General features: G+C 36.2%; 1 protein-coding gene across 1 annotated transcript in view; it reads right to left on the bottom strand.

Moving 5' to 3' along the window:
- LOC121857734 (disks large-associated protein 5-like) overlaps positions 1–17,494 on the bottom strand; it is a 32,455-nt gene that overhangs the window by 5,525 nt on the left and 9,436 nt on the right. The window contains exons 5-7 of the mRNA XM_042353848.1: positions 15,480–15,626; positions 4,565–4,676; positions 2,921–3,031 (exon numbers count right to left, since the gene is read on the bottom strand). Of these exons, the coding sequence (XP_042209782.1) occupies positions 2,921–3,031; positions 4,565–4,676; positions 15,480–15,626 (370 nt within the window). The remainder of the gene's footprint in view (positions 1–2,920; positions 3,032–4,564; positions 4,677–15,479; positions 15,627–17,494) is intronic.

The raw sequence follows: 17,494 nt of genomic DNA, 5'->3' as shown, positions 1-17,494 counted from the left end.
AAAAAAAAAAAAATTTTTTTTTTTAAATAATGTTCGTTGTAGGAGTTTCGTTCGTTATAGCATTCTCAATTTTATAGGTAAAACCGTTCGTTATAGGAATATTCGTAGTAGGATCCGTTCGTTATAGCATACCCCACTGTATACATGTTGTGTTGTCAAAGAAAGAGAAACAATCGAGAGACTGCAATTGGGTGTAAATAAGGCAGAAAGTCAGTCAGATCAGCAAACCTGGGACTTGGTCTCAATTTTTGTGATGCCATATGGCAGTAGGGTCTACCATTAGACAACACATTATGCTTCCAATATCTTCCCAGGTGGTAGTACCTCCCTGTTCGGTAGCTGCCTACTACCGCCCATCTCTACAAGCGAGCCAGTCCCAGGTTTCAATACAAGTGTTAAACTTTTAATTTTTAGTTTCCTTTACTGTATTTTGTCATTCACTTTTTGCTTTTCTCTTAAATAAAGTGATTCGAGATGTAAAAAAGGACTTAGGCTATGATATAGTGTATATAGGGTATGTGTTCCGACTTAAGAACGTCCTCAGGAACGGAATTCGTTCATAACCTGGGGACCCCTGTAAACCGAACATTCCTTACGCTTCCACCATTACTAAAAGAGTTTTACTGTACCAACTGAGAGAATGGTAACAGCTAACTACTAAGCTATGTAGGTAATATTTTCTTTTTGCCACAAAATGAAGAAACTACAAGAAAATTAAATCATATAATTAAACAGGCTGTCTACTGGTTCAACAAACTGATATCCTCGGACTTTCCCAGGTTTTTTCCAGGCCCAAAAGTAAATCACAAACATTTGCAGGTTTTTAAGGTTTTCCGTGTTGGGAGTCACCGTTATAAAGTACAGCTCCTCCCCGACTTACTACCTACGACCACCCGCACTTAAGACCTGCCTCAGTCGTACCAAAATTTTGACAAATTACGTGTTTTCGATTCCCAACGTCAGTACACAAACAAAATTTTCGTTTGTTATTCCCTTTAAAATAGCTAGCAAGTGTAAAAGTGAGAATTCTCAGTGCTTAGAAGAAAAAGACAACCAGAAATTTATGTAAATCTACCCAAAGATACAGTTGAAAATTTTTTACATTATTAAAATGCACTATGTACTAAAATTTGTATCTCTTGTGCAAAATATATGACATTTATATTCAAATTGAACACCATCTTATAAGAATTCCAGCAATGTTAATTATATTCTCCCCGGTCACTTCTATGAAATTTTATAAGCACAAAACAAAAACTCAATCTAAAGGACAAATAAACAAATAAATACTTCACTTGACCTTTGGCGCTAACTTTCAAACGTATCACCTCACCTCCCCCTCCCCCATCTGCCCAGCCAGGGTTTTAGGCTCTAAGTTTTTATCTTATATAATATCACAGACTAAAGTTAGGAGAATATAATTTGCATTGCTGGAATCCTTGCAAGACAGTGAACAATTTGAATATAAACATCATATATTTTGCACAAAAGATAAAAATTAAACACCTGTAGTGATTTAAGAGTTCTAGTGTATATATATGTATATATATACTGTATAGTGATTTAAGGCCGATTTCTGGGATTTTTAAGTGTGTTTCTGACTTTATGTATTTTTTTGGCTTTACTCTGTATGTACCTTTTCTGTGAGTTGGAACCAATCTTGTTTGTTAATCAAGGGACCACTGTATTATTTTTGCATTTTCGACTTATGACCAATTCGACTTACGACCTGGATTTGGGTCCCTAAACCCGTCATAAGTCAGGGAGGAGCTGTATATACATGTACTGTAATACAGTAATCCCTCCATTAGCTGGAATCTTTGATCCCAGGAAATCTCCAATAGCCGAATTTTTTTTTTAGTATTCCGCGAAAAATCTCTCCATTCTGGGCATGGTAACAAATTTCCAGAAAATTCTGAGATTACCTCTCTGTTCTGGGCATTAGAACAAACTTCCATGAAATTGCATCATGTTTCTGACACGGGGACGCATAGATGGGTAGGCTCAGAGTGCTCGTTAGCTACAATTGGCCACTAGTCATGTGACTGCATGGGATGCTTATGATTAGCTTATGTATCTCCTCAAACTGTTGCATCATAACGCTCTTAGTTCATTGTCTGCTGCAATTGTACAGGCTTGCTTGCTCACTCACTACTTTTTTCGCAGGCAATCTGTGCTTTGCACTACTGTACCAGCATATAATCAGCCAAGAATACCATTAAAGCAGTTACGTATACTGTACTGCACATTTAGTAAGTGTGAAAATACTAAATGTACCGTACAGTCACTAAAAAAACTATCTCTATCTGAGGGTCGATGAATTTCAAAAGGAACACTGCGACTCCTGTTGTCTCGGCAGGGTTGCCCAAATCCTTCGTCCGTGTCATATTTTTTCAACACATTATTGTAAAGATAGTTTTTTTAATGAATATACAATACTGTACATAGCAGAGTGGACAGTGTATGTGAGTGAATAGAGAGTGTATGTACAGTAAACAGTGCATGTACAATCCCTCCTTTATGGAGGGTGGTGAGTGACTGCAACACTTGCTACAGGAGATGGTACAGGACAAAGGCAAGCCAACCTGTATCATCATTTGGCCTGCCTGCATCACAAGTTCAATACGACAGTATCTGTTAGTGAGTACAATATAGTGTGTACAGTAAACATTTTGTTTAATTACAATATATTGTATGTGTACAGTGGGTTTAAATAAATAAATAAATACAGTTCCGTGTCTGTCATTGCAAGTTACAAGGATTAGACTCTCAGGAACTTTCCCCAACACTTGGAAATATTCCGGGGATGATAAAACTCGTCTCCATACCCGGAAGTCTCTCAATCCTGGAGCCACTCTACATCAATTATTCCAGCTAACAGGGATATCACCGTATTCATTTTTTTTAAATCTCTTATTACCTGGAGTGAAATGTTTCTCGGAAACATTCTTCTTGGTTGGAGTCTCAATTTTAAAAAAACCAGCATCAAATACAGAAGTTTCTGCTTTCTCTGTCCTCTTCTTGTCTTGACCTGTAAGAAAATATAAATAATGTAGTACTGTACTATGAAGTTAACCATCCACAGGGCACCATTTTAAATCTCATAATTTGAAGCACAATATTTATGACTGCCTGCATATAAGGCAAGTAAAATACGGTAATTAATTATGAGGTAAAAATACATGTGCTACAGTAGTATAAAGATGAAGAATGATTCGTGTACATTGGTAAGAAGCTGATACAAATAAAGAAATGATTATAAAGGTCTTTTTATACTGTACTTAATTTTGTGAAGCATAAAACTTTTCAGGAATGGATCAATCTCATAAAATGAAGAAATACTATATATTTTCTGGAACAGTACTGTACTCGTTTAATTTTGTTCCCACAAAATTTTATTAAAAGATGCCTCCAGGAATGTTATCTTAAAATTTTCTTGCCACTGATACAATATGATTTGATTAACATTGTTTTGCCTATTTTATCATGTTTTCCAGGCATATATCACCAATGTAAAGAAGAGGACTTACTGTGCTCTGCTGCTTCCTAGATGTGTGTCCCCACTGTAGTGCATCCCCCATCCTTTCTATCTCCCTGCTTTAGTCTCCTCTCTTTTACTTCCCATTTTAGCACACCCACTCAGGTCAGCTCTGTCTGACACTTTTCATTTCTACACTACCTCCTAATACAGTACTGTATCTGTTATTTCATATTATCTAAATCTTTTTTACCGGGTACCTCACATTTTGCTATTACGCCCATGATTTCTGGTCTTTAGATACACCATAACAGTAATATAGAGTAATTGAAACATAATATATCAAGTATGTACAGAATGTTTCACTTTGTACAAATTTATCACAATAAAGATTAGTGTACAGGTACAAAAAAATTCAGGTTTGGCAAGTTGAAAAAACTTGTAATATGAAAAACATCAAAAGTGCTTACTCAGATAAATTCTGTCCCTAAACATAACATACACAAGCATAAAAACTCAAGTTTGTATGCATAGTAAATTGATATTCAGCATTAGTATAATTATTGTGTGAGTTTATAGTTCATCTTGTTTACTTGTTTACATGAGACTTAGAAGTAGCTAGGTCTAAAAGGCATTTTAGCATCATTTTCCTCTTGCACAAATCTCCTAACATATTTTCATTTTTTTCTTTGGGGCGGGGGTATTTGTTTCCCTTGATCTACTTAATACACACTTGGGAGGGTAGGAAAGATAATTCACATAAAAGGTAGAAATAATCAATTTCAACATCAACACACCGGTGTTATATGAAATAAACACAAAATTCTGCTAATAAAGGAAAAACTAAGCTAATGGATTTTTGTGAATCATAATTTTCTCTATACATTGACATTCAAATCACAAAATTACAAGACAAAACTTTTAACTACAATGACTTAACCCCCAAGAACAAAGTCATTGTACTTGGGTCATAGGTCATTGTATTCAAAGGAGTAAGATATACTAAAGGGTTTAATTCATTATAATCATGGAAAAGATCAGTGTAATTGCAGGATTAAGGAAACAATATCCCTACTATTAACTTACCACTTAGTGATGTCTTCTTTAGAGTCACAGCAGTTTTGCGTGGTTTAATATCAGTAGCTCCCCTCAACTGGCAGTTTTCAATTGCAATGGAATACTTATTTTGATCTGATTCCTATGAAGAAATTCAGAATTAAATTTCAGAATTAAATTTTTACCTTAGCATTATTATTGAAACTTTCTACTGGTTGTCTAAATAAGCTTAAAAATAGTTGGGGAATACATAAAACATGGAATAGATAAAATGTACTGTATCCCCACAAAACATAGATTTGGTTGTAAAGTTACTCCAATACAGTATCTATATTACCATAAACAATAATAATTGAATATAATACAGAAACATTAAAATAAACTACAGTATTATCTTTATATTGCACATACATTATGCAAAGCATTTCATATTATTGTACTTGTCTATACAGGTATGTGACTGTTTATCTGGCATCCCGGTAACTAAAATGGTTAAAAAACTCCTCGCGCCTTGCAATATTTCACTATATTTACTGTTATTATTAGTGTTTGCTGATATAATAGCGCTTAATAGTGATTAATCATGGTGTTGTAGCCAGGTTAGACTCGTCACTGTAACCACCAGGCCACTGGGGCAAGCTGTGAGGTGTTACGTTCGTTTTTTTAACTCGTATTTTCAGGTAGATATACGTAACTTTCTTCATTTAATTTTATTCAAGTTACATGCATACACCATCCTACATACATATTATGAAAAAAATTAAAGATATAATTGTCCTTGAGGACAAACACATAAAAGGAATATACATTTATTTGCACATGAGTTAACTGGCTCAGTGGGGGAGCAGGAGGACGGTGCAGAGCATAGGGGGTGGGGAGCATTGCTAGGAAATCGATGTCCCTGCTGGTCTCTTTGCTATGAGGAAGCAGGGAGTGTATGCAAATGGCAACTGTGTTAAACTTTCAATTGGCCTTTATTTACTGGTTTAGCAATAAAGTACACTCTTTTTTGTTGTAACCTATTTATTGGTATTATTTTTATTTATTCCTCACATTTTCTGGTACTTTATAGTAAAGTCTCCGATAACAACGGTTCGACCAACAACTTTTCATATTTAAGACCCCAGTTAATTTAGGACCCAATTCAATTTATGTCCTTATTTAAATCGTATTTACAACCAAAATATAATAAAAATAAAATAAAATTACATTTTCATATAAATAATAACTAAATCCCAATATGTATTATAGGGGAAAAAAAAAACATACTGTAAAAAAATGAAGAGCGCCTTGTGCAAAGAAGCTGCCTAACTAATGAGTGGTAATGCACATCGCCAGTGAACAACAGTCGGAGCTTGGCAGTCCCTTTGTTTTCACGCATCTGAACAGGAACAGGAGAAAAACTTTCTCAGGTTTCTTACAGCATTTTTGCATCCCTATTCAACATGAGCAAGAGAGCAAGTGATGGTAGTGTTTTTTTTTCAAAAGCTAATAGAAAGTGTATAAGCTTAGCAGAGAAACTAGATGTGTTAAAACGATATGAAAAAGGTGAGAGGTCTGTGGATATTATATGAAGCAAGCAATGAACATATTCTCTGAAGTGGATCCATTAACAGAACAAAGCATTAAAATTTAAATAAATGCAAATGACCTATACATAAAGATGTACGTATAATGAGAAAAGAAAGCGGCTATGCAAGGTTCTTTCGACAGCTTTATTATTCGAAGGCCTAAACCATCAACTTCAGCTACACCATCAATGCAGCATCATAAGCAGTTTCAACATCAACTTCAGGTTCAGTAGCAGTTTCAGCAACAGCCATGACATCTTTATGGAAAGCTACAGCTTCGATACTGTCGACCATACCATCCTCATTTCAAAGCTTGAAAATTACGGCATTAGGGGCCTGTCCCACAATTGGTTTACCTCATATCTGTCCAACAGGATGCAGTATGTCTGCTATAATAATCACCAATCTGACTCCTCGCCAATCTTGTATGGCGTCCCCCAAGGTTCCATTCTCGGTCCAGTACAGTACTGTTTTTGTTGTACATAAACGACATAGTCCACGCCAGCACACTCATAAAATGCAACTTATTTGCAGACGATAGTAATCTCTATGCTAGCAACTCAGACCTCCATTCCTTGATGAGAACTATGAACACTGAATTGACTAAAGTCAGGACCTGGGTAATATGTAATAAACTGACCTTAAACCTTGAGAAAACCCACTACACAATCTTTCACAGAAGGAAAAACTTACCCCCAGACTTGGACTCCCTGTACCTTGGTAATACAGTCCTCAAACGCGAACAAAATACTAATTCCTCGGAGTTATTGTTGACGAGAAACTTAACTGGAGAAACCACATACAAGCCATTCACAGTACAGTAGAAGTCCAAAAATCTGGACTGCTTGGGGATTGGGTCGGTCCGGATTTTTGGATTTTCCGGATTCTTAGGCAGTACTTTTAAAATTAAAATTTAAGGAGGAATAAAGAAGAGATGAACAGGTACAGTTTGATAGTTTATTCATTAGCAAATAAAGCATGCTTCATTTATCAAAATGTGCAGTTTTAAAGAAAAATAAAGTCAGCACTAGACAAAAATGTAAACAAACTGTCTAATACCTTGACGAGTCTTGAAATTCCTAAGCCATCCATCACTAAATGCGCACTCTGATTCAATGTTCATTTGCTCCTTAAAAGACTTTGCTTTGGCAATAAGCATCGGCCCAGAAATTGCCATACCTTCTGATCGTTTTAACAAAAACCATTCGTGCAACACTTTATCAAGATTTTCTAATTTGGGCCAATGTAAACTTTTTCTTTCAGCAATTTTAATGTAAGGCTCAGAAGGAGCTGTGAATTCTAGAATTTTATTCTCTGCCTTTTTTTATCATAAATTGTAGACTTTCCAATGTTGTATGTTTAAATTAGAACAGCATTGCTCACATTACATTCTAGTTTCTTAATTATTTCAAGTTTGTCACTCAATTTCAATGTGTTCTTCTTTCTCTTCACACAACGACGTTTATCTACTTTAGGGGCCATTATTATGGGCTTGTACTCTATACATGGAAAGAGTAGGACTCAAAATTACATACGTTGTCACAGTTTGATTGCTTGTTTTAAAGTGGCGATCGTGTGGTCGTTTGGTGTCGCTGTGCAGCTGTGGCATTCAAGCATGCACACATACACACAAAAGATTTATAGTGCCTCAAATTTTACATTTCAGTTCAAGCTAATTACAAAACTAACAAAATTAGCTACCTATAATTTACAATTACTTTTATTATTAGAATTATGTAAATTAATTTTTTAAAGCAACTCCATTCATTCACATAACCCACAAAAGCCCGCTAAATTTAAAAAGTTTGAGTTTTCGAAAAGTCCGGATTCTCGGGTGGTCCGGATTCCTGGCATCCGGATTTTTGGACTTTCAATGTAATGTCAATAAACAGTGCAGTATCATGTATCGCCCTCGACAGTCACTCACTCTCACAGCAATGAAAGAAATCTATCATGATCTTGTTTACCAACACCTGATACACTGTCACACACTATGAGGGGCCTCTGGCTCTTCAAAAACACAATCTCTGGTTACTGCACAAAAGAGAGTTGTACGGACAATGACCTACTTGAAAAAACAGATCACACAAACGAAAAATTTGCAATATTGAAAATGTTAAAATTCAAAGATATTAACACCTACTGCTGTGCCCTCTTTGTTTACAAATCTATCAATCACCTGCTTGACAATAATTATTTCCAGTTCGGAATAATGAGAGATACAACTTAAGGCACCCAAAGCTACTAAGACCACCCCCCATGCGCTCCTCTCAGTCCCAGACCTCCATAAACTATCACGGTGTGAAGGTGTGGAACAACTTACCCCACCCATCAGAGCAAAGACTACGCTCCCTTCCTTTAAATCATCTCTTAAAAAATATTTATTGTCTAAGTATCAATATTTCTTGTAACACCTACTATATTTACAGTACCTGCTTTTATTGTACCATCAAAACCGTTTTATCGGAAATTATCATATAAATAGATAAGTAACTACCATTGCAATAAACATAATTGCCAACTAGACATAATCCTAACAGCTCTGTCCTCTTGTTCAACCTTATTACTGTACAGCCCATGTTGTACTGCTCCCCCATTATATTTATGTTTTTCAATTCCACTGTAATTTAAGTGCATATATATATATATATATATATATATATATATATATATATATATATATATATATATATATATATATATATATATATATATATACACACACACATATATACATATATACACATACATACATACATACATACATACACATACACATATACATATATACATATATATATATACACACATATATATATATATATATATACACACACACACACACAGTCAACCCTCGCTTTACGCGGTCCCACATTCCACGTTTCCAAGTTTACGCAGTACCCTGCCGAAACCGAGATGCTCACATTCCGCGGTGCGTGTACCCCTTTACGCGGAGAGTGTCCGGCTCGACGCTATTTTTAGATTCGCCCCACCCGCCTGCTCCCGCCTCCGTCTCCACCTGGGCAAGCCGAGCGGTAAGGTTGCGCAGTGCATGTCTCTGTTGCGTTATCAGTGACGTCATATGACGTATCGGACTGTGATTGGCCATGCATCCCTACCTTCCTCCGCTGCTAGCTGTAATTGGTTTAAAGTAAAATGACGTGTCCACCCGGGGGAGGGAGGGAGGGAGGAAAGACGACGCTTGACCTAGCCGCGGCAGTTTCATCCCTCCACGCCACACCGTGTAATCGTGCATCCATTGTTCTGTAAAATGGCTTCTGCCGGACCACCACCCTCAGAGAGAAACCTTGCCTTACCTGGACCCAGCCGCCCTAAGCCAAATAAGACACAACGTTCCTTAAGCTACGAGGTGAAGTACAAGATCATCCAAGAGTTGGAGAAAGGAAAAAGACAGGTTGATTTGGCGCGTCAGCATGGTGTGAACGAATCTACGATCCGGACGATAAAGAAGGATGCAGCCAAGATAAAGGAGCACATGAAGATCACAAAATCTACAGGTGCTTCTCAAGACGGAAAAATTACTTGTGAGCTACTTGGTGCGTCAGGCGCGACGGAACATGGCAGTGGACACGCGCTGTTAAGGAGTACACACGTGAACTGTATGCTGCAGTGTCACGAAAGATGGGAATTACAGAGCCCAAACCCTGTAATGCTTCCTCATGGGAGGTTACAGAGGTTTAAGATGAGGAACAAGATCACCAATATCAACATTGGTGTGAAGAAGCTAGTGCTGACCGTGTTGCGGCTAGGGAATTTCCTCCGTTTTTACGTGAGATTATGGAGGAAGGACAGTACACCGACGACCAGGTGTTTAACATGGACGAATCTGGTCTTTTTTGGAAAAAGCTACCTTCCAAGACCTTCGTTGTGAAGAATGCCAGCAAGATTCGGGGCCGGAAGTTGCAGAAGGAGCGCATCACCGTCCTGTTTACCACCAATGCCTCCGGTACCTGTAAGCTCAAGTTATCGGTGATCCACACAGCACGCAAGCCGCACGCCTACAAGAGCATGGACATGACCAAGCTAAATGTCCACTGGCTGACCGCACGTAAGGCGTGGATGTTCTCTACACTGTCCCTCTCCTGGTTTGATGACTGTTTTGTTCCCGATGTAAAGAAATTCTGTGAGCAACAGAATGTGCCATTCAAGATTTTGTTGCTGCTGGACAACGCACCAGGACACTCGCCCCTACTGTTAGATCGTCACCCCAACGTAAAAGTGGTCTTCCTTCCTCCCAACACTACGTCTATATTACAGCCCATGGACCATGAGTTAATCTGTAATGTAAACGCTGCATTCTGTACTAAAAAATTCAAGCTCCTGAACGACTACACCAACACCAGGGAAGAGTTGCGTAACCTGAGTGACACCACCACCGATAGCAAGAGCGAAGACGACGAGGATCAACAGTTGGCAGAGCAACAAGTACTTTTCAAACAATTCTGGAGAATATTCAACATCAAGAAAGCTGTGGACTTCTTGGTGGAGGCATGGGATCAGCTGTCTGTAGCAACTGTTCGTCACGCATGGAGACATGTGTTGCAAGGCATTCCGGCCGTTAGGCAGAGTCAATCTGTGACTGGTGAGGTTCAGACTGTTGCAGTAGCAGTGGACCTTGCCAGAGAGGATGCGCAGAGTGTTACAGCTGCAGGCTTCTCCGAGACCACCAACGATGACATCCTGGAGGTGATAAGGGATCCTGATGTGACTACCGACGAGATGGTAGATGATGATGACGTCAGTGAAGAGGCAGGTGCGTCATCCCAAGAAGAACACCGCTTATCCCATAGTAATGTTAGGGGTGCCATCGAGTGTGTCGAGAAAATCAAGCTCCTCCTTTCCGACGACCATGACGCAAACAGGTATGAAATCTTCACTACCCAGCTGTTGCAGACTATGGAGCCCTACTTCAAGGTTTATCACGACAACATAAACACCAGCCGTCAGCAAAGCATAACAGAGTTCTTCGCCCGCAACCCACCACAGCCAGCCCAAGCCAGTGATAGTGACAGAGGTAGAGACAGTGAAGATGACTTTGAGGGATTTGTCAGGGAGGCCCTGACAAGTGTGGATGACAGTGATGGTGACTCACCTGAGGGCCAGTAGCCTGCCCTCTGCCTCGGAACCAGCCTCCATCCCCGTATGCCAACCCATCTCTTCTACTAACGTAAGTGTTAAACCTAACTTTTAGTTTTCCTAACCAAACCTTTATTTTTCCTAACTTAACCATTATTTTTCCTAACCTAACCTCTTCTATATTAATTGTGTGTGCATACTATCATAAAGTTAAGATAAAATTTTTACTACAACATAGTTGTGTGTCGTCAAAAAGTGGAGTTTGGGGGTCGGCCCGGTCTCTATTTCAATTAATCCCATATGTTATGTTGTTCACTTTACGCGTTTCTCACTTTCCGCGGTACCCTGTGGGTTGTATTAACCGCGTAAAGTGAGGGTTGCTGGAAAGGATTGTGCTCGTTAACTGAGGGACCACTGTGTATATATGTATGTATATATATATATATATATATATATATATATATATATATATATATATATATATATATATATATATATATATATATATATATATATATATATATATATATATATATATATATATATATATATATATAGTTATGCTATACTCTGCTATAACGCGATAATTGTGTTCTTGTAAAATATCGTGTTATAGAAAATCGCGTAATAGAAATAACAGGGCTTATGGAGAAAATAGGGTTAGGTGCAGATTACTCGAAATCGAAAAAATTTAGTATTTAGCCTAACACAAAGGATAGCACAGTCTAAATAAATGTTACATTCATATCTAATAATGAAATCATACAGTAAATTTAACACTTTACCTTGAAAAAATATGAATGTAACTTGATGGGGGAGAAGGGTGATTTTGAGGTTGATAACATTGAGAGTGTTATATCCTTTCTTTTACGATAATCACCGGGAATTCTATCATCAGAGCGCCTTTTGGAGATATTCTTCTTTACCATATTCACAGTTAATACCACAAAATTGGAGAAATAGTAAGCAAAAATCGCGTTATAGCAAACAAGCGTTCGCGTTATACAAATATTGTTCCGAATTCATAAATCGCGTTAGAGCAAATTCGCGTTATCAAAACACGCGTTATAGCAGAACTCCCTGTATATATATATATATATATATATATATATATATATATATATATATATATATATATATATATATATATATATATATATATATATATATATATATATATATATATATATATGTATGTATGTATGTGTGTGTGTGTGTGTGTATATATATATATATATATATATATATATATATATATATATATATATATATATATATATATATATATATATATATATATATATATATATATATATATATATATATATATATATATATATACAGTCAACCCTCACTTTACGCGGTTAATGTAACCCACAGGGTGCCGCGGAAAGTGAGGAACGCGTAAAGTGAATAACATAACATATGGGATTAATTGAAATAGAGTCCGGGCCGACCCCCAAACTCCACTTTTTGACGACACACAACTATGTTGTAGTAAAAATTTTATCTTAACTTTATGATGGTATGCAACACAATTAATAATTAAGAGAAATATCAATAATATTAGGTTTTTTAACACTTACATTAGTAGAAAAGATGGCTGGGCACACGGGGATGGGCGGTTGGTTCCGAGGCAGAGGGCAGATTATTGGCCCTCACCTGTATCACTTGTATCAATTGTATCACTATCCACCACAGAGGCTTGCAGGGCCTCTTTGTCAAACCCCCCAAAGTTCATATAAGTTCATATCCTCACTATAATTATCACTATCACTGACTTGGGCCGGCTGTGGTGGGTGGCGGGTGAAAAACTGGTAATGTTTTGATGACTGGCTGACCTAGTGCGCACCATGTTCGCGCCGCTTACACAACATGGCAGATGGCAGGAGGTTTGGATCCAAAAATGGCGAGGCTCGCCAGCCGCTCTCCGCGTAATGGGGTACACGCACCGCGGAATGTGAGCATGTTAGGTTCCGGCAGGGCACCACTTAAACGTGGAAACGCGGAATGTGGGACCGCGTAAAGTGAGGGTTGACTGTATGTATGTGTATGTATATGTATATGCATATATATATATATATATAAATATAAATATATATATATATATATATATACATATATATATATATATATATATATATATATATATATATATATATATATATATATATATATATATATATATATATATATATATATATATATATATATATATATATATATATATATATATATATATATATATATATATATATATATATATATATATATATATATATATATATATATACACACACACACACACACAGTGGTTGCTCGTTAACCGAAAAACTTCGTTAACCGAAACCATTGTTTCAATGGGTTTTTGGGTAATCGGTTCCAGCTCACCGAAAATTGCCTAAATTCAACAAAAAAGGTAGAAAAGCACACTTACTTTGAGGTGTGTATGTAGAAGGCTCCTGGATGATGATGGGAATTAGAATGGGGGTGGAGGAGAAGGAAGATGAGAAAGCATTGGGGTGGAAGAGAAGTCACCCCATGGCACCATTTCACCCATAAAATTTTAGTTCTCTTGGTGTATTTCAAGATTATTTTCTTTAAATCAACACTGCACTGCATTATATATTGTCAATATGTAAAATATATTTCAAAATGACCAATAATTTGCTTGGAAACACAGAAAAAAAGCGTTTAGTTGAATAGAGTCTCAAGCAAGATGTTACCTCCACTGAAAACAGAGAGAGACTAACGCCTGTCTGGTGTGTTAACAGGCTGGATGGCACGCCAGAAACTAGTTTCTTTACCTTCAATTATGTCCAATAATTGTTAAAATGACTAAAAAAAGTTAATATTAAACTTTTAAAATTATTGAATAGTATAAACTTCTTGATATTTACTAAAACAGTAAGGAATTTAAGCCCTAAAACCGATAACTGTATTGGCGGACTAATACTACAGCTGGTGGACCGCCAAATGCAAGTGAAAACATGTTGAAGTCGGCTCGTAAAAAACTCGTTAATCGAGGGATTGCTCGTTAACCGAAGTTAAGAATCTTATGGAAGGTAAATCGTTAACCGAAATCTCGTTAACCAAGGGACCACTATATATATATTCTCGGAAATAAATAGTAGTTTTGCTGAAAAGTGATGTATTTCAATGTAAAATATGATAAAATACATGACGAAAACAAAAGACTTTACCTAAGCTTCCGATGTTCTTGAGATGTTATTCGTTTTTTTAATAGTTTTCGGTTAAAATACTGTTATATTACAATGATATTCTATTCATACTGTGCTTGATATAATACATTCACGGAAATGTAATATTTTTGCTGAAATTACGTACGTATTACAGTGGAAAGTGGGATAAAATCGTGACGAAAACAATGACTTTGAAATATACCAGTAATGCAATATTAACCCCTAAATCGGTTAATTCGGACAATCGGCTAAAACGGACACCCTTCCCCCCCTATTAGTCCGAATTAACAAGGGTCGACTGTACTGTATAGTTAAATTGATTTAAATGGTTCCAGAAACCAAGAAATACCCATAAATTTTTCCAAAACTGCTTTAATAAACACTAAACTTCATACATAAACAGTTCCTTTCCTTCTCATAATTGTGTGGGCCATGCCAATACCCCAACATGAAGACAGGCAGACACTGAGATGGCAGTGACCACACTATGTCAACAAAGAACCAGGAATCTAAGCCACACAATAACTCATCTGAGGTTGAGTATGAGATATTTTTTTGAAAATCTATTACTTTATGATGATGTTTTATTAACCAAGACCAAATGAACTTTAATAAAATGGGAATCAGATTAAAATTGCATTATTTTGTATTAATGAGGTTGGAGGTGTGAGCTCAGAGCAGGAATGGTCGTGTGTGTATATTCGCTCTGTCCACCAGCCAACTGCCCAGCCTCCCACAAACAATTCAGTTACTGTACTACATTTCATTTTTCTTATTGAATTTTATAGTTTTATATTACATTTTCTTTGGAGCATTGGAATGATACAGTATTCAAATTTTATTTTATTTATTTCTAAGGCTAATTAGAGCAATGAAATTATATTTCCACAACTTTTATGGTTTCTTAAGCAGACAAACACTGCGGCAGATGGTGCCCAGCCTCAAATTACAGTATGAACATTTGACTGCAAAATTTAAAAAAGAAGCAGTAAGAGGTACTCGTGAATTTAGGAAAGCAAATTTGTATTTTGTGAATTACCGAATCTCCACTGTACTGTATTATATCTAGCTTACCTTGAAAAGAGTCTTGGAATCCTTTTCTGCATTCTCACTCTTGGCTTGCATTTTCTTGCGTGCTGCCAGTATGTGAGCTCTCAAGTCACTGTTGCCCTTCCTGGGCTTCGTTACACAAGGTTTATTTGGTGTGCTGAGAAGTTTTTTCTTGAAGAAAACAAAGAAGACACATTATTAAAATATGTACAAATAATGAATATGTACAAATACACAGTACAGTACACTGTTTATGACACTGAACATAATAATGATGCAATTGAGACAGCCGTTACCTTTAGAACAACTTGTCTCACCAAAAAAATTAGAGGCCATATCACTTGCTAAACTGGAAAATATATTTGCCTCACAAAGTAATGACAGCTGATCATCATAGAATTTTAGTTGCACAGTTTTTCATCCTAGTTTTCAATGAAAAATCCAAATCTGGAGGGAGAATAAATTCTTACAAGTATTGTACTGAAGATGTTCCAATGGTCAGATTTATTTAACACTTTAAACAAAGTAAACTGAATACAATATCCAGAAAGCTTAGGTCTGTGTCCGAGATAAATTTGAAGCTAAATTTGACAAAGGATGTCAGTGGCTTTGAACCTATTTTCAGACTGACAAGTTGTCCTTAAACCAAGCCTATTGTAAATCAAACCACAGAAAAGATATATTAAAAGTGCTAATCAAAGCACACCTTATAAGTGAAGTATAGTTCCAAAATATGCCATTACTGACACTTCATATAAAGGGGTCACACTAACATCACAAATTACATGTGACAACTGGTTATGTCTGTTATGGACTGTTAGCCCCACAATTGCACACTGGAACAACATTTGATGATGTTTATCGGGTAGAACAGGTTACAAAACTCATCTAGCACTGACAGCTTACTTACAAGTGAATCATCAGTTGTCTCTTACATTGTAGCTAAAGTTTTTATGGAAGAAATAATGTAGATGTGCTGCACATATGAATGGTTTCCTACTAAATACAGCCCCAGTCAAAGGAATCTTGTTAATTACAGATGAGTCAGAAGATAAGAACTTCCTAATTCACTTTTAAATTTATAACCTCTTTAGGTTTTAAGTTTATTTTAAAACCTTTTAATTAATGTAAACAATTTTAAATGCTTTAATCCATAAATATATCTTAACTTGTGTGTATTTTTCCTACAAATAGCCTAGGTATACTACTTGCTTTCATTTAATTTTAACAATTTCACAGGAAACACGTTTTCTAAATACTAGTGTCAAAATGGGGGGAGAAAAAAGTGAAAACGCACATAGCTGCCATAGGTGGTGGAGACAAAGAGTAACTGAAAAATTAATTTACATTTCTTCATATTTCTTGCATTTAAAATATATTTGTTCCCATTTTTATTCAAAGGCAAAGCATGTACCCCATGAATAAAGATTGTTCTTCTTTCCAATAAAATAAATAAATGAATAAAAAATTAAAGCCATAGAATGAAATTCCATTTTAAAACTGAGTGGAAGAAATGAGCGACCTACAATATCCATATGCACATGAACTGAATTTCATCTCCAGAAACTTAACTCCCAAATTTGGAATGCTTGACAATTATGGAGAATTTTTTAAAATAAATTTAATAAGGACATTAATTTGAGATCTGCCCATACATACGGTATACTGTACAGTATATCAGTGCCATGTCAATTCAACACCAGAGTAACCCAACCCATCAACTTGACCCCCCCCCTTCAACTCCACTCCCACTCCCTCACTGCCAAGTGATTAATATCCTTTTTTTAAGGAGGGGACCAGGTGCCATGATCTATATATTGTATGTAAAAATAAACATCATATAATGTATACAGACATTTCTTTATCCTAACATACCTTTACTGCCTATAATATAGGTGTATCTGCAAGGTACACACATACTGTAATTATCTTCTTTCTTTCTTTTTTTTTTTTTTTTACTGATTATTTCTCAAATGTAAGTTGGAGTCATTCACAGCAATATCATATCACCAGTTTTAACTTATTTTGAATATAAAAGA

The sequence above is a fragment of the Homarus americanus genome, unplaced genomic scaffold (assembly GCF_018991925.1).
Source record: "Homarus americanus isolate GMGI-L3 unplaced genomic scaffold, GMGI_Hamer_2.0 scaffold16712, whole genome shotgun sequence".
NCBI classification, from domain to species: Eukaryota; Metazoa; Arthropoda; class Malacostraca; order Decapoda; family Nephropidae; genus Homarus; species Homarus americanus.
Note: the sequence above shows the minus strand (reverse complement) of the source record. Positions and strands in the feature narration are given on the sequence as shown.